The sequence below is a fragment of the Mya arenaria genome, chromosome 13, assembly GCF_026914265.1.
Source record: "Mya arenaria isolate MELC-2E11 chromosome 13, ASM2691426v1".
Taxonomy (NCBI): domain Eukaryota; kingdom Metazoa; phylum Mollusca; class Bivalvia; order Myida; family Myidae; genus Mya; species Mya arenaria.
Genome location: NC_069134.1, coordinates 42,820,370 through 42,846,627, shown reverse-complemented (window position 1 = coordinate 42,846,627; position 26,258 = coordinate 42,820,370). Strand labels below are relative to the sequence as shown.

At 35.6% G+C, this 26,258-nt stretch overlaps 2 protein-coding genes across 2 annotated transcripts; one reads left to right on the top strand and one right to left on the bottom strand.

Annotated features, from left to right (window-relative positions):
• Nucleotides 1-3,505: 3,505 nt before the first annotated feature.
• Nucleotides 3,506-13,465, bottom strand: LOC128213074 (eukaryotic translation initiation factor 3 subunit E-A-like). The gene is made up of 12 exons (XM_052918590.1): nt 13,337-13,465; nt 11,633-11,750; nt 11,051-11,168; nt 10,639-10,681; nt 10,036-10,140; nt 9,571-9,696; nt 9,012-9,257; nt 7,316-7,417; nt 6,834-6,943; nt 5,934-6,036; nt 5,357-5,488; nt 3,506-3,772 (listed from the first exon to the last, which is right to left on the bottom strand). Exons 1-12 carry the CDS (start codon nt 13,424-13,426, stop codon nt 3,746-3,748), a joined length of 1,320 nt encoding a protein of 439 aa, XP_052774550.1. The 5' UTR covers nt 13,427-13,465; the 3' UTR covers nt 3,506-3,745.
• Nucleotides 13,466-17,674: 4,209 nt separating this feature from the next.
• LOC128214212 (E3 ubiquitin-protein ligase rnf146-like) lies at nt 17,675-25,087 on the top strand. The gene is made up of 2 exons (XM_052920562.1): nt 17,675-17,931; nt 19,753-25,087. The coding sequence occupies exons 1-2, from the start codon at nt 17,790-17,792 to the stop codon at nt 20,940-20,942; spliced, it is 1,332 nt and encodes a 443-aa protein (XP_052776522.1). The 5' UTR covers nt 17,675-17,789; the 3' UTR covers nt 20,943-25,087.
• Nucleotides 25,088-26,258: the final 1,171 nt, after the last annotated feature.

Here is a 26,258-nt window from a genome sequence, read left to right as displayed (position 1 = left end):
TTCTGGTCGTTCCAGCCACCCAAAGTAGGTCAGTGTGCTTGTTTTACCCAAATAGGGGTCGTGGACGTTGGGGGTCAATTATGGTCAAGCTCACCCCAAGATTGAAGTTATTGGGCGGTGCTAGGTGATAGCCCTCTATGTCCCCTTCATGTCTGTACCCGGTCTTGGGGCGTCACATCGCCTCCTTCTGGTCGTATTAGCAACCCAAAGTAGGTCAATGTGCTTGTTTTAACCAAATATGAGTTTCCCATACGTTTAAGTTAATTGTGTTTAAACTGAATCTAAGATGGAAGTCATGCGTTACTGCTAGGTGATAGCCCAGATGTCCATTTTATGCCAGTTACCTGTCTTATGGCGTCACATCGCCTCCTTTTGGTCGTACCATCAACCCAAAGTAGTTTAATGTGTTTGTTTAACTCAATCAAAAGGGCCCAAGATGTTGGGGTCAATTTATTCAAGCTGACCCTAAGATGGAAGTCATTTGTAGGTGCCAGTTCATATCCAGTACCCTGTCTTAGAGCGTCAAATTGCCTTCTTCTGGTCGTAACAAGGGGTCCCAAGGATTTAGGTGCGGCATCTTGTTGTCGTACTAACAACACAATTTCCTTAATTTCTTAGCCATGCACTGACCCCGTCTTGGAGGATACATATGGTCTTCCTAACCCCAGTACTACGCTTATTAAATGAGTACAGGGAATAGACTTTTTAAAGGGTCTGCGTCGTATGCTTACCCTGTCTTCTGGAGTTTTTATTTGATCAGCATGAATCTTAGATAATTACACTATCAACAAAGCGGGATTTTTTCTTTCAAAAAACGCGTTGCCACCGCGGGAGAGAATGCGTCATCGCGGAATATCGCAACGATATATTCCACGGCAGCCAACGCGGTGGTGCGAGTCATCACCGCAATCATCTGCTGATACTGCTGTTACTGCGTACGACTTAATTCCGTATACATGCACGCGGCAAATCGCTGTAATTCGGCAAAACCGAGATGTTTAGGTATTTGTGGTACAAATAGAATAGGAGAAGTTGATTAAACCGTGCTCGCGGACAGGATTTTATTTTGATTGCGAGGGTAAACAATCGCATTGCTCTTATATAAATACTGACTAAACACCCAGAATGCAACTCATAGTAAAACGATTGAAGAACGTTGCTAAAATATTTTGATACCAAATTTTACGAGAACGCTATTCATATCATACATATTTTTACTTAATATAGCGGGTGTTTCGGATTAAAAACCAAATACCAAATATTATAAGTTACAGTATTTATTGGGGGAATGGGGGTAAACTGTGCCAGTAATAATATTTTAAAAAGCTGATGTAATATTTTAAATGTTTATGTTATCTGGGGCCAAAAATAAATCCAATTTAAATTATTCCCCCATGTGTTATCAACATATTAGCTGGTTATCCCGGATACTATTTAGCCGCGGGTAGCCTCTACTGAGTACTGTAATACATATTCATTTTATGGTTTACTTTTGTTCGTACTGGTTCTTTTTGATTATGTTTCATCGTGTTTTATTTATATAAACCATTTGCGTTAATGATATTTTCATTGAAACATTGTTGTTGTGTGGCAGGTGTTCTTATTGGCTACTGGAAAATAGTAGATTCCTTTCACATTTCGTGTTTCGTGGTAAAAGTACTTATTGGCTGCTAAGTCCCTTATTGGCTGCTGTACTTATTGGCTGCTGTTATTGGCTGCTAGCTTGCTGTCAGTTTTTCCGCCGGTTGTCAGATACAGCGCAGCAGACAACCGTTTCGTGAAAGCTACGATGCAGGCAACAGTTTACTACTCAGCCGCATTGGCATTATTGCTTGGTTATACATTTGTATATAGCATTGACTGAACAATTAACATAAACTAACTTTTGACATGAGGCAACAAAGTTTTTGTTTTAATTGATTATTTGTTTCTGTTACGTTAAACACATGTCAACATGCATCTATCGTTCTGGATTGTTTTGAAGCATTAGAAATCTGGTTTCAACTTGCAATGATACTAACTAAAAAAAATTGAAATGAGGATATGATGTCAACAATATGTTAGAATAAAAATTAATTTCAATAAATTGCCTCGTCGAAGCCAAATTTATTCCTGTGTGTGAGGGTAGGGGGGACTTTCTTTTTTCTGAATCTGAATAGCATGTAAAAACTGTCAAATTTAACCATGATATTAAGATGCACAATAATAATAGAATAGAGATATGAACAGAAGAGATAGATAATAGTCATGGTCATGGGAGAGAAAAACACACACAACTGTGATACCCTGTTGAGACTGGAAGGACGACCTCTCTGGCTTGCATGGAGCTGCAGGGATGTGTCCCCGCCTTCACAGCTCAAGTCTCGTGGAGGTACCGCAACCATAGAAAATCCCCATTAGAAGGGCTGGGTGGCGAGTTCCCTCTTGAAAAGTACCAAGGTGGGAGCTTCAGCCATTGTGGCTGGTAGTCTGTTCCACTGGAGTTTGTACGAGTTGACCTGCAGATTGATCCTTCTGGATTTGAGTGTCTCCCAGCATGGAAATTACGCTACTGGTGTTATGGTAGCAGTTGAGAAGTAAGTTGAATGATACTAAGCTGGCCAGTGTGGTTCTTCTTTGACTTAGATAATGTGGCAAGTTCTCCTTTGTTTATATGGCAAGTTCCTGTTAGTTAGACTAAGTTTATATGGGAAGTTCTTATTTATTGACTACAGGTATGTCCTCATGGTAAATTCTGTTGTTTTTTTGTTTTACCATATATTAAATTAAAAATTCAAATTTTCTGGACTTAGTTCTCATTATTTTATTGTTCATAATTAAGGAAAGTTCTTATATAAACATTATTTTCAATGTTCAAATAGTAAGTTCTCGTTTGTTCAACTATGTTCTTATGGCAAGTCGTAATCTTCGTTCGAGCAAGTTAATGTTCCTATGTACATTTAAGTTCTTCTTTTTTTAGGTCAATTTCTTGTTTGTTTGGCATGGTTCATTTGGCAAGTATTTTTTGTTTTAAACTTTAAATTTGATTTGTTTTCATACGTTATAATCCTAAGGCTGTTTTCAGTAAGTACCTTAGTGGAAAATTTCAACTTGGAGAAAATTTGAATTTTGTATAGAGTATTTTTTATTGAATATTTTCTCTTCTTTTCATTAAAATCATTTATATGCATTCATTCATGATTAATAAGAACATGTCCTTCTTATTTTTATAACTTTGGTGTACGAATTTTGTAAAATTTCAATAAAATAAAACCAAATTTACTTTTTGAGAACAACCCAAGGGACCTAAAAACCACTGTTTTCCTCGCGACTGTTTTAACATGACATAATTACTGTTTGTAAAAGACTTGCAATTATTTCCAAGTAAATGACCTATATTTAAGTTTCACATTACACATCTGTTTAAGGATTTCAATACCTAAAAAAAATAATTTGAAAACCTGACAATTTTATGAAGAACCTTTCACAACTAAAAAGCAGTCACAATAAATAATTAAAATTCAAGTGTCTTTAAAATTTATTTTCACTTCTACCAAATTAATTTTTGATATCATATACAGAAGAATGAATAAATAGACATTGTCACATGACCACAAATAGTCTAAAAAGAATATCCGAAACAAGGAACACTGTTGACACAAGTTCCAACATAGAGGAAAGTCACTATCGCTATATCGTTTTCCCGCTGGTAAATCTAGCACTTGATAAGATGGTCGGAGAATGTGTATGTTGGTTGCCATGGCAACTACTCCTGGGCACCCCACTGTGGAACCTAGATAAATCAATAAAGAGAAAGGTTAGAATTTAATTTACTTGGGATGGCAATGCTTTCATTTTAATTCAAGGAACAGTTGTTTTATATTGATTCCTTTATTAACCTTGTACAATTGACAATAGCTTAAAGAAATGGTTTAAATTAAAAAAAAATTGAACTAAACATGCTCGTCTTTTTTTCTCAGCCTATGAAGGGGTATAACTTAAATCTAAGACAGAATTATGGGACTTGTTTCACATGCAGGTGTTGCCATTGTGATTAAGTGTTTCAAGCTAAGTATTATCTTGAATTATTTTTAGCTATTGTATGTCCAAGGTTATAGTTTCTGAAAGAAACCACCAAGGCTCCAATATATACATTTTTGTCTTTGAAAAACAGATAAACTAAGTGGCGCAAAGCAAATGCCAACACTGGTCTGTTTTATTTCCATCAAAACAGGGGTATTACTCAACAGTTATTAAACCCAGAGTTATGGACCTTGATATATATGCATATGCGTATTTTCTCTGGCAACATGTGTACAAAGGTTCATAAAATATCGTAATTGTCTTTTTAATTATGGCCAAGGTTTTTGCATAACAACACAGATGTTGACACAAACAACACAAAGACTACCGTATTTTCTCGACTATAAGACGGGGAAATTGGGTCCCGATTTTTACCCCCAAAGTAGGGGTCCCGTCTTATAAGCGAGTCGATAAAATATTTAAAAAAGTTTCAAGTCAAAATCAGTAAAATTTTACATAGGGTATTCGTCTATTCAGTATATCGTCTGCTGATTCAAGTATGGGGCAATTAAGTAAACAACAACACGAAATCTCTTCACCGCGCGTGCTCTGACGTCACACAGTGTACCGTTATATCTGCACCCCATTTTTTCTCATGGCGCATGTCAGTATAATTAGTTTGACAGATATATCAAATCAATAAATTGGAATCTTAATATGATGTAGGTACCTAACTGTCAATTTGATTAAGCAAACAAATGACAATGCGAATATGAATCCTTTATGTTCGTCGCCAATCAAGGGACAATATTGCCTAAAGCATTATTGCTAAACAAACACCTATTCATGCCTCGGCTTTTCGCAGTTATGTTATTGAAGCCATTTATTTTGCCGAAGAACTTCATTGGTGTCTTCAATAAAAAAAAAATCAACTAAAACAAACATACGTTGTTATTGATTAATTATTACAATTCCGATAAGTAAAGACCCGTCCTGCAAACTTAAATGCGTAACCATGTACTCATTTTTAACCTACCTCCAAATAGAGAGCTCACAGTTGACCGCCATTTTCTTTGAGTAAAACAAAATCAGTTACCGCGAAATTCGATAATTGTCCGTTGAGCTTGAACATTTTTACACATTAAGAAGAATTTTAGCATTTTAGATTTGCTTAAAAATTGACCCCGTCTTATAAGCGAGTCGAAACAAAAAGCACCAGATTTCATGGGCAAAGTTAGGGGGCCGTCTTATAAGCGAATCGCCTTATAGTCGAGAAAATACGGTATGACAATAACTCTTCTTCAAAAAACATATGAGCTTCTTATAAGCAGATCTGATGTAGACTGATATTTACCTCAGTAGATTTGGCGTTGATTTTCTTCTCAATATTCATGGCGAGAACCTGTGATCGGAAGGCCAGGTTCTTTGTTTTCTCAATCACCTGCTGATACGGCGATACAGCCTGGGTGCCCATCACAACGTGGCCCTGAAGTACAGTTGTAGTTTTTGGTATCAGTTGAGTTTAAAGTATGGTAGATTAATTTAAATTCAAAAGACACTCTTTTCTCATTTTTATGTCTTGGGACCATTTTTGGGCAATTAAATTTTCGTGAATTCATCACATCATAATGATATGAATCATTTTTTTGAAAAGTGTGATTTTCATTCAAAACGACAAAATCTTCAGTTCATATTCATTTAGCTCGATTGTGAAGAAATCTGAGAACTGCAATGAAGCTCTCTCAAATCTGTTTCCGAGTTGGAAACTAGAACTGCAGACCTTTTTGAAAGGCCAAAAGAAGCCCCCTCTGGAGGGGCTGGAACCCATAGTCTTTGAGGTGCATATCAACGCCACTAAATAAATCTCACCATCTTCATGAAATGTTTGGCCTCCATATCATTGACAGTGTAGTATTGAACTTGGTACTCACCAGTTTAGAATCAATTTTAGCATCCAGCCTTGCGTTTCGTATCAAGTTGACAATCCAGCGCTCAGCGTCCTCCGGAGTCATGTTCAACTTGCTGGCAAGCATACTGAAAATCACAATGACATACATGTAACTTGTTAGCTTTACCCGATGTATTTTGAATATTCAAATGTATGGCAGTTCACCTTTATCCAATCCAGTGGTTTTTTTTTCAACTTTCAAGGAAATGGTGGCGGGGGCCTTTGATAGACGAAATAGCGCCGTTTTGGCAAGAAGGGGAGAAATACTAACTTGAATCATGTTATGTTTAACTTGTTTTCGAACCTTTTTATTGAACAAATTTATTGACATATTCAGTAATGGCCTTTTTTTAGTTTTTATATTTAGGGGAAAAATATATACTTTTTCAGGATGGGAGTGGGGCGGAATTTCAACCCCAAAATGGGCCGAAAAAAACACTGCAATCACAAGCATGCATTTCTTGTAACAGAGGTATAATGAAGGTGTGTTAATGTTTTCCTGATCAGGAATAGTATCCTTTCAAGGTGACACATCAAGTCCTTTTTATATAAATAGAATAAAGGTTATGTAATGGCACTCACACACATTTCAGGTTGGAGATTACCGTATTCTTTTTAAACTGTGTTTAACTTGAGTTATCTTATTTATTATTTAGATCAAACGCCATACAGTATGGTAAATGAAAAATATCTTTTTAACAGAATTTTTCATTATTTCAAACTTAAAATTCTCCTATTTTCAAGACTGTTATCGCTTTTCTGCAAAATGAAGCATGTCCTGCCATAGTTTCAAACACATTTGAACTTATTTCAACTTCTTATGGCAACCTATTCAAGGTGAGACAGTCTGTTTAACACAGAAATAAACAGCTGATCGACATACTTAATGCTGATGCATTCATGGATCCTGCAGAAGGTCTCAAAGATGAGAAGTCGGGCATTCTCAATGAAGTCGTCCAGGCAGGCAACCAGGAAGAAGTCGTTGACCAACACCTGAAAAATACAGCAATGACATATTTAAAGGTAAGAAATTGGTACACTATTAAAAAGGTTTGGCAATATCAGAGTTGAAACAAAGCATATCACTAATTTCTTTAAATCATCCTACCATGTATAAACATTAGCATTATCATTGTTATCATGCGTACCAAGTTGGACGTGAACAATTTTAATGGTTCCTGTCCAATATTACTGTTAGTGTACAATTACAAATGCAAAGGACACAATTGAAATTTGATGGGTTTCAAGTCTGTCTTCATAACACTAACGGGCTAAAACATTAAGTACCCGATTATATAAAGTAGATGGGTTTGAAGAAATATATTCATGAAGGTTAAGCATGATAGTAAAATCAAAAACACTTACATTTTCACATTCCCTAAGCTTCTTCTGGGCTCCATCGAAGTCAAAGTGGACATACAGACACTCAACGAACTCTGTGATTGGATCCTTGTACGTGTAAGACTCCTGAAAGACAAAGTTTAAATGAAATACATCTTTAACTCTTAAACACTACAAGAGGTTGTCCGGTTATTGCAGTGGTTAGAGCACTTGCTTCCAACCAAGGCTACCTGGGTTCAGTTCCCAGCCTTGGTGCATGTGAGTTTGGTGAGAGGTCATCAAGCCAGACAAGTGGTGTTTATCCCAGTTCTCCGGTTTCCCACCAACACAAGACCACACTCTCACGTATCATTGTACCAACAACAGTGACTTAATATATAGTTAGTTTTACTTAATTTATAACATAAATTTCTTCACAATCATGTAAAATATATCATGTTTAAACTTAGGGCTATTCCATTTAAACACATAACCCCCGGGAGAGGGACTTTTACAAAATATAGCATCCCGCTACAGAAGCAAATTTACCCTTGTGGGGTTCAAATTATTGAAACTAGAACTCCGCGAGTCGGATGTGTCGCCTGACGAATTATTTACTGTCGACATTATAGCTGTTAGATTGGCATTTTGTTCATTTATAGACAATGATGTTGCCATTTAACTTTCAAGTGTAGGTGGCATTTGATAGTTTATGAGATATGCCACGGACAAAACCTAAGCAAGAAAATTAACAAAGAGCAATAACTCTAAAAATATGGCAGCAAGAGTAACGGTTCTTGTGCACTGCACTTGCCCTCAATGAAATCTATCTAGCTATGAAGTTTCAAGTTGATACCTCTAATATTCTTCAAGATATGCCCCGGGCAAAACTAACAAAGGGCAATAACTCTAAATATATGACAGCAAGAGTTATGGTTCTTGTGCACTGCACTTGCCCTACATGAGATCTATCTACATATGAAGTTTCAAGTTGATAACTCTTATATTCCACAAGCTATGCCCCGGGCAAAACTTTAAGCATGAAAAATAACAAAGGGCAATAACTCTAAAAATATGGAAGCAAGAGTAACAGTTCTTGTGCACTACATATGAAATTTCAAGTTGATACCACTAATAGTTTAGGAGATATAACCCGGACAAGCGAAAATGGGACGCGGACGCTGATGCCGCCGCCGCCGACAAAAGTAAACCCTATATGTTGTCTTTTCAGGCGACACAAAAAAACACCCACCCATATACTATTTAAATAACTGCCTTTCCCCCGTAGGTTATATGTTTTACTGGAATAGCCCTTACTGTAAAACATCAAAGCAATGGCAAGCTTAAATCATAACCAAAGATTCAATATTTTAATTTTCTTCTTAAGCATTGACGAACATGCAAGACGAAGGATTTATTATTTTTCAGGACCATATATATACCAGGGGTGAAAACAAATTTGTCATTTCTGCAAACATAAAGGAAATGCACGGAAAGATATATACTAAGGTCATGGTCTGTTAAAAAAGGTGTAAGACAGTTATTTGGCAACATCACTCATCGAAATCCGGTCCAAATTTTCACTCTTTACATTGAAGACCCCTTCTATACCACATGTTCTTTGACTAATAATACTAAAATTTTAAAGATGTTTGTCCATCCAAAAAATTATTCCAACAATCACATGTCCCTCTCAGTTTGTAATCATTTAAGAATACTATCACTTTCTGACTACATTTACCTGCTGGATAACTTTCACCAAATCCTTCAAAACCGTCCTACGCCGGCTCTTATTCGTAATGACCGCTGTGGTCAAGTATCGCAGAATATGTGGGCACATGGTCTGTATGGCGTTCAGATAGAGCTGGGAGTACAGGAACATGTCGATAATCAGGTCCCGGCCCTTCGGGTGGTTAAAGAACACAAACAAACTCCAGTGAATTAGCCAGGTTCTCTGCTGAAGTGAGAGGAGGGCACTGCCAAATGTCTGAAAAATATAAAGATTTCATTAAAATATTGATTGATTACTTTGATTACTTTGATCAGTTATTGACAATCAGAGTAATTTCCTCAGTCAAAATAAGCACAAGTTTTTGAGCCATGCACTAGAAAAATGTTTGTTCAAAAGTTGAATACTACAAAGGATTGCTTGTTACAGTTTTCCTTAATGGAGATTTTGTCATTGATTGATGGAGTACTACTGGTCTGAATCTTTCACAAAGGCTCAAACTCTGAAAGTGGGAACTCGCGTTCAAAAACAGTTCATATTAAATACTGACATACAAAATCAATCAGCTTACATTTGCCTCTATAACCTCCTTAAGCCTGTTCAGATCTTCGAGCGCTGTTTCCCAGTTTTGCATTAGGATTTCCGAGGCCAGCTTTCCCCACAGAGCGTTCAGGTAATTACGATCGTTCGGCGGCAGCTGAAATACATGCATGAAATATAAGTAAACAACATTTGCACCAGCCTGTTGTAAAAACCTTTCAAATTATTTAAATCCCTTTGCCTAATGATTAAGTTAGTACAAGGATTGTTCTTTTAATCACTTAACATCCATTTCAGATAATAAAAAATTGAAAATCTGAGGGTGATAGTTTGCCAACAACGGCAAGGGTAAAAAAATAGCTCAACTTTCTTTCTTCGAAAAGCACATAAGCTGAAAATGGCATGGCAGCTGATGAGCTCACCAGAGTAGAGGATAATTCTTGCAAGAGTGTTATATGGTTGAAATGAATAAAACCCCATTTTCAAAAACACGTACCAGGATTCTAACAAAGTACAGGTACTCTGCAGCTGCGGAGTAGTTACCACACTCGTATTGAAACTTGGCATAGTTGTACAGGGTGTCGACCATCGCTTCCTTAAACTGTAAAGTTTCAGAAATACATGTATATAGAGAGAAATAAGCATTGATCATTCATAGTTCTTACTCATACATACACATGGACTTGTAAGTGGTCAAAATTCCAACCAGCCTGAGCCTTACACAGAAGTCTTTTCCAAACTGTGTAGTATAGAATTTGGACCGGTTCGCCAAAAAAGTTGTAATCTTGATTGTGCTCTACTCAGCTCCAAATGTATTAAATTACTTAATAATCAAATTAATAGCTGTAAATCTAAAATCTACTTGTACCTTTATAATGGATAAAAAATACATAAACTCGTATTACTTATTGGGTGATAAAACCAACTAACATTTACTACTATTTTTTTGGTATGGTAACACAAGAGTTAATCATCTAAGAAATTTTGAGCAACAATCTGTTCACTTATTTCTAAAACACTAAATCAATGTTTATCCAGGGTCAAATTACTAAACTTGATATAGACTTGATATAAACATGAGCATATATCTAATACTTACTCCATGCTCTTTGAAGAGATAATCGGACAGCTGTCTGCCATCTCTGAAAAGTTAAATTGTAAACACTGCCAATCTGACTGATCTCAACGAAATATCAACACATAAGAAACAACATTTACTTTGCTTTATTCTTTAAACTGTAAAACATAGTTTTTCAAAAATTATCCAATGTTCAGTAAGTTTTTACGCATTTATAATGCTAATAAAATAAAATAGTTTAACAAAGCTTTATCACTTTCTTTATCAGAGGTCAATATTCGGTTATATCAAATTACAAAAAAGTATTTATTATTCTTTCCAATTGTATGATGTCAACCATTATTTTGAGTAAACGAGCTTGAACCTTTTATGTGTTAAATTTTCCCAGTTTGAAGCGTTTATGCATTAAATTTCCCAAAGATGAAAAACCAACCTTGAACTCTGCATTTGTCTCATCACCTCTGGATCTTCAAATATCTTTGTAATCATGTCTGTCTCTGCTTGCAAAGATTTCAGCTGGCCAACGACGTTAGTTCTCTTGGCAATAAAGGCTAAAAATAACAAAATTTAATGCACACTATACAACAGAAATGCAATACCTATACATGTATTTATATAATCTTTAATGGCTTTGTTCCCTAAAGATTTACATAGCACACAATATCGTAGTATAAACAACAGTAATATGAATGATAGAATTCTTCTCTCTTTCTTTAAGTAATTTTTGAGAAGGGGACTTTTTTTAACTTTTTTGGCGGGAAATGTATGCTTTTTCAAAGAGGGAATGGGCCCAAATTCCCCCCACCCCCCAAAAAAGGTCCCATGACATGATTTCTAAATTAGAATATTGCTCTTTATTAGCTTTTTTATAATATACCACATATTACAAATTGCTACAAATTTGTACAGGCCAAAATTGGCTTTGAAGTTTATTTTTGCCAGCAGCTGGGACCTGGAATATTGTATTAAGAACAGTACTAAATTCAATTACAGTACTTGACTCATAAATACTCACTAGCGGGTACTTCCTGATCTGGGTACAGAGTCTTGTGGACATCCATGGCAAAGTCAACCATGTTTGTGTTGCTGAGCAAGTCAAGCTTGCCTTTAAGCATTTCTTTCTCATCATATAACTGAAACAATATTTTAAAAAAATCAGTATTTCCTTCTCATTGTATAACTGAGTATAAACATTACAATCTGCATGTTGAGAGTACATATGGGTCAGATATATGGATGTAGGGTTTTAGCTAGAGGTTTATAGAAGGGTGCTGCACCCTGTCCATTTTGGAAGCACCTTTCTGTCCTCATGGAGACCATAATGTGTACGCTACTGCCTTCAAAGAATAAAATGCTGAAGATAATCAAATATTTATTAAATGTTTTGATTAAAATGTGATTATGAATTCAAACAAGCTTTAAATATGTTAAAAATAGAGTTTTTCTCCCTCACCCTGTTCATTTTCTGCAGCACCCTGTCCTTTTTAAAACCTGGCTAAAACCCTATGGATTTTATGATAAAGTCAAACTCAAAGCAAAAATATATATCTGCTTTGATTCACAGGCCTTGGATGAGTTGATAAAGCAGTCTGCTTTAGAGCACTATAATACAACAAACTCTATGCAACAGTTAATTGGTAGAGAGTGCCACCTAGGTCTATCTTAGATTTAATAGTTTATACTATATTTTAGTTTGTGACAAAAGCTGATAGCTTATAGACACATGCTAGAGAGTAGAGTCCAATTCCTGGGTGTAAACTAGTAAGTGCATTATCAGAGTATCCATGGTGGGGATCAACCAACAACCTCTATGCTCTAAGTCCTAAGTTGAGAGGCAAACCAGAAGACCAGGACCTTGTTACAATCAAGATCTTAAGGCTGAAGATAGTAAATTTCTAGCTGTAACTCAAGATGGCGTGCGTAAAGACCTGAGCACTGTTAAACAGCATAATGTTTACTACTTAGATACTGTAACTGTAACTTATTGAAACTGCCCCAGGCCCCAATATCACGAAAATACTTAAGACAAATCTCAAACTCAGCCTCTACTCATTTCACCATATAAAAGCATATTATTTTTCAAAATCTTGCATGTTCTATACTTTTTGAAAACATATTTTCACACAGAATGTGTTGATAGAAATATTTTGTTAATGTTTCAAAGAAAACTAATTCTAGAGCCAAAAAAAACTTAGTATTTTAAATGTATAAAGAATACAGAAATGTACTCAAATACCTTTTTGCCTGTAGAATATATTTACCTTGGAATTCGACCAAAGGCTTTTATCAGCATATTCTATGATAGAATGCGCTTATAAAACTGTAAAAAAACATATATGATTTTTAATAAATTTTAATGCTATGTGATAAAATGTGTTGAGACTGAGTTTGAGATTTGACTTAAGTATTTTCGTGATATTGGGGCCAGGTCTTATATTAACCAACTTATCCAACGTTTCACTTGACCGTTATAAACATCCCAGTAAAACCTAAATAAACCCCCCTCAAATAACAAGTAAAATTCACCTTTGTTTAATTAAATAGTTAAGAAACTTTTGAACTTAAATAAACTGTCGAAAAGAAGGGAAATATTGACAGTTGTCCGAATATAATGTGATCCGGTTATTTTTCACATATTGTGACCGTATGCCGTCAATTTTCACCCTATTAACACCCAATCAGTAGTTCTGAATGATAGAAAAATGTGTCAGGAACAAACCTCTTTAACTGAGAGAAATTCTAGTAACGGGAAAACTAAATGCCGGTCCAAATATTGGCCCATCCGCGTGGTGAGATCGAACTCCGCCATCTTTAGTGCTAATAGTTTCGTACTTCGTTAAAAAATATAATTTGCAAACAATCTTATTCACAATAAAAAATCAAACTCAAAATGTATTTCGAACTGTTAAATATTGTATTTATTCGATTTGTTTAGTATTCATTTTTTTTTGAATTCGTAGCGAATGCCTAATCACTGTAGAGCTACGGCTAGGAATGGTGCTAAAGCCCGACGCCAGGTATTGGGAAAAACCGGAATCACAAATGATACTGGAATATGTAGATACAATTTTTTCGTCACAGTTGGTACCGGGTAATATACTATAACCCGGTATCGATAGACCCGGTATCCATGTCCACAATAATCTACTATGACTTTGAATGTTTTTAAGAACAGAAAAGTCAGTTTGATTAAAATTATATCTTTAGTATAGTTGAAATGGAATAGTATGTTGACAGTCCCTTTAGAACAGGCGCGTAGCTGACTATGAAAATACGCAGTTGCGTAGTGAAATTTTGACAGGTCGAAGTTTTTATCATACCAAATCCCCAAATTTGAAATAGAAACCGAACGGGGGGGGGGGGGTTGCAGAGGGTGAAGGGTTAAATATACCCCCAAGGTATCGATCTGCGTAATCCCAAATTGGCCCTAGCTACATATGTACGCGCCTACATTAAAATAACACACTTTTAACAAACTGTAATCTTGAGTACAGTTGATCTTAATTTTAACGAAAATTGCCTTTGATGTTAAAATGTGTTAATTATTATTAGAGCTATAGAAATGATAGAGTTAATTCATCTGAATTACATTCAATGTTTTTTCGGTTATATTCGGTTTCATATACTAGAAAAATTTGATGAAACTTGAAAAAGGATGAAGTAAATAAACACATTAAACATGAACTTGTCAGTTAAATAAAGAATCTGTTCATATACAAGCATTATTTTGTTAATGTTAAAAAAAAATGAAAAAAATATATCTATCAGATCATAGATCTCAGTGTTTTTCAAAGAAATCAACAAACCATCCTACCATACTATTTTTTGTACACTTTTATATGGTGTATTTGTTATACTATATCATAGCCTATTAATATGATTTAGATTTTACAACAATGTTTTACTTACAGCCTAGACGGCGGTATTTATGCAATTGCAAATGCAGTCAAATTTTGTTTTACACAAACAAGTTTAACTTTTACACAATTGACGATGTGCAAGAAATGCGAGAACTTTTACTTTACTGTTTCGAAAACAAAAAAGTGATTGCCTTTTCCAAAAATCGAAAACTAATCAAGAGCGACATCTTACAAGTTTAAAATCACATATATACATACATGTATGTATGTTCATTTAAGCTATTATCAACATTAGCGATGTTTCATTGTGAAAATAACATGGTTATATTTTTTAGTATATGTTTGAACTTAAACATCATGTATGCTTATATAAATGATAACATTGCTTGAAAATGGACATGACACTGTTATACAATTAAACACAATTTTATTCGTATAATTTATTGTCTGTTCGTTTCTCAGTCTGTGTATACCACGTGATAAATTGCGTCATAAATTGTACATAGCCGGCAATAATTTGCTTCGAATGAAGACTTTAAACAAAGATAACTTCACTATTTCTTCACCATTTTAAATGACACATAGCGCAGTCTACGCCGCTTATGGAGCCCTGCCTTTGGTTATTTACCAGAGTTTGATTAAGAGTTTACTTTCTTAAAACACTTCGACAAACATTTTCCCAATACGGCCGTCTGACGGGGCACTGTCAAAACATTATTTTGGAAACTGGTTTGTCGAAGTGTTTGATGAAACTAATCACCTTATCAAACTCCGTTAATAAAACGAAGCGGGGCTCCTTAAGCGGCATAGACTGCCCTTTGTTTCGTTAAAAATGGTGTAACTAAAGAAAAGTTATCTTTGTTTTAAGTCTTCATTTTCAGAAAAATGTTGCCTTCCGATGTAGCATATATGACGTAATTTATCACGTGGTATACACACACTGTTTCTAAAATACTTAAAATATAAGATATGAAAGACATTAAATTGGTTGTTTGTATTACTTTGCACTTTGCAAACAAATATTCTTCTTCTTCTTCTTCTTCTTCTTCTTCTTCTTCTTCTTCTTCTTCTTCTTCTTCTTCTTCTTCTTCTTCTTCTTTTGCTTCTTCCAAATAGGTACAGTCCACACTCTGGCGGGTCGTCGTACCGTGATTAAAGTAACTTGCGTGCGCAAACCAAGAACGTCTTGTGTAGGTAAAAATATCTATATTTACAGTGCAGATAAAACATTATGGAAGACTTATCGGAGCTGTATGGCCTGCAACCCTGATCTGAAAGTCACAAAGGAGATTTTTAACGCCGACAGGTGCTATGTTGATCTTTGGCAATTTTGGATGGGGGCTGCGTCCCATGTCCTTCATAGAGATTACTGTTTTATTCTTGTTGAAATTTGAGCTGAACTGGTCATTCAGCATGTTGGCTTTCGTGGTGTTGTCTGCATAGGTGATTCCGTCTGTCAGAGGTACAACCCCTGAGCTGTCACATTTCTTACTGTTGATGAAGGTTCAGAATTTCTTTGGGTTATCATTTGTAACTGGGTCTACAAGGTTAGTTAAGTAAGGCTGATTTGTAAACAAGTAAACATGCCAAATTCGATGTTTTCTTGGGTTTCTGATATCTTGCAATGTCAGCGTGTCTGTTTGATTTCCTGGCCTTGAGTTATGCTTTCTTATTTTGTTTTGTTATGCGTTTTACTTTTGTGTCTATCCATGGTTGGCTGTAACTAGTTGATGCTAATTTGGATGGTACTTTGGTATCGAGAATATGGAGTAAGGATGATTTGATGTAATCCCACATTTCTTGTGCTGATGTTCCTGACTGATTGCCAAACTTCCTGAAAAAGTCATGTTTGAAATTTGTCGCACTAGCCCTAAGGTTGTCTATATTTGCCTTTTTCGAAAGGTAAATCTTCCTTTTCACCAGTTTACTTCTTACTGGTCTTATGTTAGATATGCACTATGTCATGGTCTCCAAGTCCAGGCATACTAATGCACCTGTTTATCAAAGATGGTCTATTAGACAGGAAAATGTCAAGTGTTTTTTCTTGACGTGTTGGGCAGTTTACAGCTTGATCCAAATTAAATTCATGTATTGTTTCAATTAATGTTGCATTAATATCATGTAAATTCTGATGTCCATCGATGCTATTTGATGTCCAGTTAATATTAGGAAGATTTAGATCACCACCTATCCATAGCACTGATTTTTTGAACTTGTTATGGGCATTTCTAATGGTTGAACACATAGATTCCATATTCTAAAGAGTACTACTCGGTAGTCTGATGAGACTACCAACAACGAGTGACTGGTTCTTGGTGAGTGTTATCTTGGCAAATACTGCCCCAACCTCTGATGGCAAATCAATCGTCTCGATCGTAAATGATCTTTTAATTGCAAGGAGGACACCTCCATAGCCGTCATTCCTGTCCTTACGAATGCCTTCATAGTCTGGCGGTAAATATTCAGAAGAGTGAATTACTTATTTCAGCTGCCTTGGTCTTCACCAACTGAAAGTTCACAACTAAAATTCTTATCTTGTTCATTTTTGGTCGATTAGCAGGGGTGTTGTTCGCTATCGGGGAGGAGGTGAGTGTTGGTTGGCCCATGTTGAAGCTAGCTTCTGATTAGTTGCCGGGCTCGATAAACTGAGTGACTTAAAATGATCGAACTGGTGCTAGAGTCAACACAGAATGATTTGAGTAACCATGTGTTAAACTTTGGCATACCGCAATTGTCACAGTACCAAGACACACTATGAAGGGTTGAGTATATGTTGTTAGGCATGTGCATACATTTACAGTGATATCACTGCTGGCATTCATCACAAGCTACCGCCGTCTGTCCCCATGTGACTGCTTTGGTGCATATTTGGCATTGGCACTTTAGTTGTCTATCTCCAGGGTTAACGAGGTACTACTGTGTTCTTTGAGTTTGTTTTCGTGCATACTTATGAACAGGTATTATAACTTTATCACTAGAACAATTTAACAAACCCGGTACAATAAAAACAAATAGATCATAAAATATGCCTACAAAAACACCTATCGTTATCCTATAACCATTACTTCAATAGGCAATAAATACATCACCATGTAATACCGGGATTTACCATCTGCTAATAATCCGGTATCACCCAGTCCGGTATCAACAAAATCCGATATCGGAAAGTGATACCGGGTACCGGGCGATACCGAGTACCGGATACCGGGTTTTGTCACCACCCAAGAGCTAGGGTCCAGGAATTTTGTTGTGACAGTTGCTTTCTTTGTTATTTTTTTTTTTCGCTGATTTTTCCATTAAAATGATCTGACAATGGACTCACAAATGAACAACGCAAACAATAGCGCAGATGCAAATGTTGCACCTAGCCAACACACTGATGACGACGCAGAAGATGACTCAAAACCCGTGAGGAAAGTAACCAGGAAGGAGCCACTTCCTGCAGATGTTTTAGGTACATGTACATGTTTTTTTACGTGATTTACATGCTTTTGAGAGTAATCAGATTATTGCAGTCCTAAAAACTTTTGCCTGTAAGGACTTTCAAACAGTTTTGCCTGTTTCATGTTTGGGATGTTGGAGACTTCGTACCACTTCAATATCAAACCACTTCAATATCGTACCATTCTTGGAGACATTGTACCTCATACATGCACTATATTAGTTTATAAGGGTTTTCAAAGGCGATAGGTGCTATAGTGGTTGTCAAAGGAGATAATTGGGGTACTTGAGGTTAAGAATGGTGTGAAAAACAGTTCTCAACCACAAGAAGTGTTACACGAATATGTAGATTAATTCAAGTTCATGGATACTTTTCAAATAATAGCACAAATAACAGGCATTAACACAGCACATTACATATACAGTAATGAAATGCAGTATGCGGATGACCTTGAATCCCTTCAACGAAGATCGTCTGATACTGCTTCACCCATGCCAGACACTGTATCTTCTTGTTTCGGACGCCACTCACCCATATCTACTGTTGTTTAGTTTAAAATATTTCCCGACACATTTATCTTACTTCATGTTCGCTTAATTGGATATTCATTTCCAAACGCAACACACCGAAATCATATATAAATACAATATATATATATCTGTTACGATCTCTCCAGCTGAATTGAATGAAGTCTTCTGGTACGATATTCAAAATTGAAGTGGTACAAAGTCTTCGTAATTCTCATGTTTGGTCTGGTATATGTAACAGACTGCACAAATTGCAATGTGCACATGTCGGGGTTCGAACCCACAACCTCTCGCTCTGCAGGCGGACACTCTACCGCGTCGCTATGAAAGCTAGCTCTATAGCGAGACAGTATAAGTGCCGCTATATACATATCGTATACCCGGTTACACATTCCCCCTCCATTTTGAAATTCATCCTCGAATTTCGGAGACAAAGGTCAATTCGCAATGACCTTGAGGCATATCGTATAACATGGGTCCCTCATTGGGCGCCAAATGTAACAGACTGCACAAATTGCAATGTGCACATGTCTGAGTTCGAACCCACGACCTCTCGCTCTGCAGGCGGACACTCTACTGCGTTGCTATGAAAGCTAGCTCTATAGCGAGACAGTATAAGTGCCGCTATATACATATCGTATACCCGGTTACACATAGCAGTTCCAAATTTCACATTGTTAAGAACTTAAATGAGCTTTATTTATCAACTTTGGCAATTGAAGGTTCACATAAGTTATCAATTTAATTTGAGACTGTTCGGTGATGGCTTTTCACATTTAGATCTCTATTCTAAAATCCAATAAAATATGATTAAAGTTTCAGTTACCATCCATTCACTGCTCATAATATTTACACCTCATATCCTCTTGGGATTTTGGGCATACATGTAGCTTCACCCTGCTAATTTGACATGAACTTTTCAGGTCCATTTACCCATTTTCTATGGTGGATGTCAGCTAGATTTTTTATAGGCGCTTAGTCAAAAAAAAAACTGTCACAAAATGCAGTGTTAGCACAGTACTATCATAATTGCACTTATAATAATTCACCAGACTAGATTAACAAGATGCCACAGTTTGTATGGCAAAGTTTGATAAAGCAAAAATAAACCTTCAATGTACTTTCACTCTTTAAGGCAATACCGGTATGTCACAAATAAATCACTAGGGCAAGTTGCCTAGCTAGAGTGCTTTTTCTTGAGGATCTCAGAAGAATATGTCCTCAGAGTTTAGGACCAATGATAATACTGTACCACTGATTCTAAAACTGTTATAAAAATACATGTATTCCTTACTTGTCTTCACAGGAGAGGCCAGTCCACAATTTGAATGCCCAGTGTGCCTACAGTGTGCCAGTTTTCGTGTACAGCTACCATGCAAGCATATTTTTTGCTTCCTTTGTGTTAAAGGTTTCGCCAATAGAAATAAAAGATGTGCATTGTGCAGGCAGGATATCCCTTCAGACTTTTTCAAAGACCCAAAACTGGTCTGTGAGGATGAGATAAAAGAAAAATCTATGTACATATTTGATGAAGGCTACCAGTGGTTTTATGAGGGAAGAAATGGCTGGTGGCAATATGATGATAAAACAAGCGGAGAACTTGAAGTACGATACAAAAAAGGTGATAAAAAATTTGAATTGCTTATAGCTGGTTTTCTGTATGTGGTAGATTTGGAGAGCATGAGACAAGTAAGAAGAAATGACCACACAAGGCGACGTAGAATTAGAAGGGATCTAAGAAGTATTCCTGATATTAAAGGTATAGCAGGACTTAAGTACCTCGAAGATCAAACCTCAAGGCCAGGAGGAGATGGGGATGATACCGCGGATGGAAATACCGCAGGTTTAGCTACAAGCCCTGGTAGCAGAAATCCAGGTCCATCAAGTCAATCTAGCCAGCAAATGATGCTTCCTAGTGACGGAGCCAGTGGACAATCTTACGATAATTACCTTACTCCCTCGGCCCCTAACAACACCCCTCAGACTCCAATGACCCCTGCAGACAGCCAGCCCAGTAGCCTAATGGGCTCAACAGAGGATCTGACTGTCCATTTACAAAACTTGAACATGAACTCAGACCCTTCTTCACGGGCTTCTCCGTCCTCAGATGCTCAAGACCATTTTAGTCAGAGTATTCCTGATCCATCTTTGCCATATGGTGATCAATCTTTGAATGCTTCATCAAGATCGGTCTCTGATACAAGTGCCAGTACGGCTAGTCAGCCTGGGTCAGGCCATAATGGGCAGAGGCTGCTCTATTATAGAAGAGCATACCCTGGGGATCAAGAAACAAATGTTGATGATGACGATGATAACGACGGCACACCAGTGGACCCTAGGTACGTTGAGGAAGGGGCAGAAGGTGGCCAGTATAAGGATGATGATGATGATAATGGAGATGAGCATTTGTCACATGAACGTGTGGCTGATCCCAGTGATAGTGATAATGACTGTGATGAAACAGCTCGGCCTGGCTCAATGGTTACGTACGTGTAGAAATATGATTTCACTTATATCTGTGTGCAAAGCTTACCTGTATACATGTAGGTTAAAGTACTTAGTACTAACTTACATGTAATATGTTATTTCCTATTATAGATAAAATCCCGGTTTGTGATATATAGATATACAAGATATGTGGATAGTGTACATGTATACAGTATAGTTTAAATTTTACATATATCTATATATGTATATGTGTTTGTTTTTACTATATATTTATCACAGGTTATGTAAAAAGTGTTTGCATATTTAAAATTATTTTTGCTTTATTTAAAGGGATAACAACTGGCAGATACTTGTTTCTGGAATACAAAATGCAAATCCAAGCCCATAATAATTATATTTTCCATTACTTAACTAATGCTTTCCTGCCAAAAAAATAAGTCATAATTTTTAAATTATTATAAAGTTTAACAAAAGATCTGTAATTTGAAGATAATGTTTTATCATTGTAACAAGGGTTTTGTTCACATTTAAAGAAACGAAATTAATGTTTTCAATGTCTAATGCTTTAAAATATGAACGTGTCCCTTTAATTTACATGTGATTAATGCATTGTTACATGATATAAATTATGGTTAATTTATAATTTTTCATAATAATCCTTCCATACTTTAATTCAAAGAACTGATACTTAAACACTTCTTGCCTTAACACATAATTGGCTGATTGTATATTAAAGTACTGACGTATATTAAAACAACATCAAACATCCAAACGTTAAAGTTTAAAAGTTAACAAACCATGTTGTTAATCATGTTAAATTCAACAAGGTCCAGAGTGTACAATTGACCCAATAAGCATGAGGAAAGAAGTATGAATATTTAACCTCTAAGCTATTGGCTCAATCCTTACTTATCATGTATGTAATTTATGTCTTTCTTTTAGGGATGCAAACGAATGACAAAATTGATATTTGAATATTCGGTAATTCTTTCGATCGAATATTCGAATATTTGATTACCAAAATACATATTTTAAAAGATGTAGTAAACTACCATTGTTATTATTCGCTAAAGTAATTGCCGGGGCATTTTTACCCTAGTATGTCGTAGCCAGTACACGCGGCGGACCCTGATTGACCACTAAATTGACTAATTATAACTAAGGAAAACTAAAACCAACTCGGGAACAATTAAAATAATAAAACAAAAACATGTGGATTTGACTCAACTATTATATAACAATAAAGGAAATATATCCTAAAACGCTATACTAGACAGTTACATTTCAAAGCACGAACACTGTATCGAAACATGGAAAACAGTTTAAAGCTTACGTACATGTAACTACATTATTGAAGCACATGTCATTCATACCATCATGGCTATTTGAGTCATGTTGCACATCTTAATTTGCAGCAAGACAACACATTGGTGTTTAAGCCGATTCCTACCCAGTTATTGTAAAATTAAGGGGACTTTTATAGTACCTGACGATATATCCCTAAATGACATATGATGCGTGTTTAGCGTATTGTCATCACATTCACACATCTGGCATTAGGGGCCAGTGGTTGTAAAATAAGACAAACAAACTTTATAATTAACAATAGTGCTGTAGGCAAAAGGTTTTTTATTCTCTTTATTTCACTTTTTTTCGAATATTCAAATACCGATTTTGACATTCGAATACCAAACGTTTGATCGAATATTCGAATATTCGTTTGCATCCCTACTTTCTTTAATATATTGTTTTGTTTAATATTAAATAGTGTTTAAACCAAGTTAACCACTTTAAATAATGATTAAATGATTTCTTGAATTTCATTATGGTACATATATAGATTTTGCCAATGAATATTATACTAAACATGCATTGATGTCATGCCATTTCTTTTTGGGGTATTTCGGTTCTCATTTTGAGCTAGATAAATAAATTGGTTTCTTTTTCCAACAATTTTCCCATCTGGCAAACATGAATTCTCTGTCTTGAAATACTTGATAAGTCAACTACATTGTACAGATAAAGTCATTGTAAAATCAAGTTAACTGCTTGCTCTCTAGAAATATGTTTAGGCCAATATTAATTAATTGCTTGATTTTCATCCAATTTTTTTTTTAAATGGGGGCTGGGGGTAAAATTTTATTTTTCTTAGATGACTAATTCACTGTTGAATATGTATTTACGCTCTTATTGCATAAGGGACCATATCGAGGGGTGACAGCAAAAAGGTCCTATCTTCTTCTTTATTTAATGTCACTTAGAACCTTTTCCCATTCACCCATCGATATACATGTGTTTCTTGACGAACTGCGAATGCAATTGTAACAGTTCTCCCTTTTTTATATATGAGTGTTATTGATCAACACTGTAGGTATGAATTAACGCAGCTCCTGGACAGTTCTGGACAGATACACAAATACAGACCAAGTTTAACATTTTTATTCGAGTCAATAAAATTTAAGGGCTGGCAGAAAAAAGGGGGCATGGATGAAAATCTATCAATTAATTTACAGTACCCTTATGTGTATTGCTTTTAAAGTGCTCAGATTGTATAGCCCAAAGTGCTATTTATCTACAACTACATGTAATTTGTTCAAGATTCAACATTAACATACTTTTGTAACATACTATAGCAAGGCATTCATTAAAGGAAGTTTGGAAGTATATTACTAATACTTCCTAAAAATGGGATAAAACTTCCAAAATTAAGTTCTTGGAATTGTGTCTGTAAATAATGTTATAAAGACACATCAAGATGTGGTACCTTGATTTCTTTCAAATTGGTAATATAATGATGCCTTTAGCTCCTGTATCAATTTCACTGTTTAATTTTGATGTGGTATTGTACAGAAATGACAAGAATGCGTTAAAAATTTCAAATACATTTACATAGAGGTACTTTGTGTGTTAACAATGCATAATACAACAATCAATTATAGTTTGTTTGGCATTTCCCTGACCAACTCATAAAAATATCTGTGTCCCGATTTCTTTTTTAACCACTCCGGTGTTAATGTTATTAGTTCTACTGTGATTATGTGATTGCACAGTTTCTCTCGTCTGTGCGTCCGTTCGTGCCTCTGCTTTTTGCTTGCATTGTGATAGTCTTCAGTTTTAATTATATCTTAATCAAACTTATACAGTAGTAAAAAAAATCCATGAGAGCTTTTTTTAAACCAGCCAGATCTGCCCATTCATGACTGGATTATGGCCTTGGAAATGATTTAGTAGTTTTAAAGGGAGAAAACTTTGTACAGAGTTGTGTATCAAAGTAGTAGTTTTTCCCATTTCCTGAAAACAGTACTTTCTAAGGGAGACTATTTCTTGCCGTATGGTTCACTGATTGCTTCCCTTTGAGTTCAGTATATAACCAAAGGTCTCATGATAGGGCCTCTTTTTTTCTCTTAATTTAGATCTTTGGCACACAATAAACCCTACCTACCCACACCCAAAAATAAAGATAGGGCACGCCAAACAAGCAATTTCTACATTGTGGCCTAGCTTCATATTTATCGTCATGTACATTGTTGTTGATGTAGAAATCCAGTGTGATTTATTATATGTGCTTTCGAAATCGGTACAAAATACTTTGTTTATAGTGGCCATACCCAGACACCTTTTAATCAGTCTGTAATTTGAGATTATTTTTTATTAATAATGATGACTTAACTTGATTAAAAGTTCATCGTGTTAATCAAAATTAGTTTTTCTTAATTAGTTTTTTTTACATCTTTGGCCCACTTCATTGGAAATCTTTGTGGTAGCTTCACTAATATGATATCTGTACAAATGGCAGCAAAATTATTTGTTTTATTTCTGTTTGTATCATTTATTATGAAAATATGACACCAAGAAAATACCATTTTACAAACAAAATTCCACAAAGATCTTGAAACAGGCTCTACATGTACAATGTATTTGGCAAATTGGTCAGGCCATTGCAAACAAGATGTTTTTGAGGATTCTTTCCTTTATTTTTGTTTTGTTTTTCCTTATATTTTTTTAAAGAAAACTGTTATATTTATTATTAATAATGAAATATTTTATAAGGTTTCTTTAAATGAATTTGTTGACTTTAATTTTATAGTCGATTCACGTGGTGTTTATTGATATACAATTTAAAAATTCAACATTTTGAATATACTTGATAAATGTATACAAATGTTTTTAGTTGAATAAATATGATGATTTGACAGCTTCATTCTCTCTTCTTGAAATTTCAGCTCACCTGAGCACCACTGCTCACCATTGTGTAATTCTGATCAGTCTTTGTCACTAATGTCAAGCCTAACTAAATTGTTTGATACCATAGGCGGGTCAAACTCGCCTATGGTATCATTTTTTTTTAGTTAGGCTTGACATTTGTGACGAAGCTCGATATATAGAAAGAGTTTAAACTTTATGGAGACCTTTCATGGGATTGCGTTTGGAGCCCCTTGGATCAAGACCAAGGTCACTTTTTATAAATAAAAAATGGTACTTAATTACTTTACTGAGGGTTGACATATTGCAACCAAACTTGGTATATAGGGAAAGTTTATAGAGACCTTTCATGGGATTGTGTTTGTGGCCCAGAGTGTCATTGTGAAGGTCAATGTCACTGTTGCTAAAATAGAAAAAATGGTAAGTACTGAATAACTTAAGTTAGGGTTGACTTATCTTGGTATATAGGAAGAGCTTATGGAGACATTTCATGGGATTGCGTTTGGGACTTCTAGGGTCGAGGTCACTGTTACTTATAATATATAACCGTTAGGTACTGAATAACTTGAGTAACCCTTTATGTAGGACTTCCATGAGATTGCGTTTTTGGACCCAGGGGTCAAGGTCAAGGTCACTGTTACCTAAAATAGAAAAACCCGTTTGGAACTGAATCTGAACAACGGCTGAATTTCTTCTGTCAATTAATGAAAACCTGGTTTTGTCGCATTGCACGCACGCACGAACGCACGCACACACGCACACACACACTTTAATTTACTATATATAGTTATGTGATAGTCAGAGTATTGGTCTGGATGTGTCTGGTTAAAAAGCAGGTGATTTTATAAGACCTAAACAATCAGTGTGACTTTTACAACAAATATTTTGGCTACTTCAAAACTTCTTTTATAGTGCACAATTAAAAAGATAATAAACGCTGTATGTCTGTAAAAAGTGAAACGCTCTTGTACGGGTTCGTTTTCGTGTGGACTACTTATTGTGCACATCGTCATCCAGGTATGTGTTCTTTGTTGAAAACGTCTGTTTCATATCTAGGACAAATTTTTTATCTATGTCATACATGTTAAAACAGGCTTGGGCAAGGTGAAAAATAATGACAACAACAAAATCACGTGGACAATGTTCTTGATCAGAGTGGAA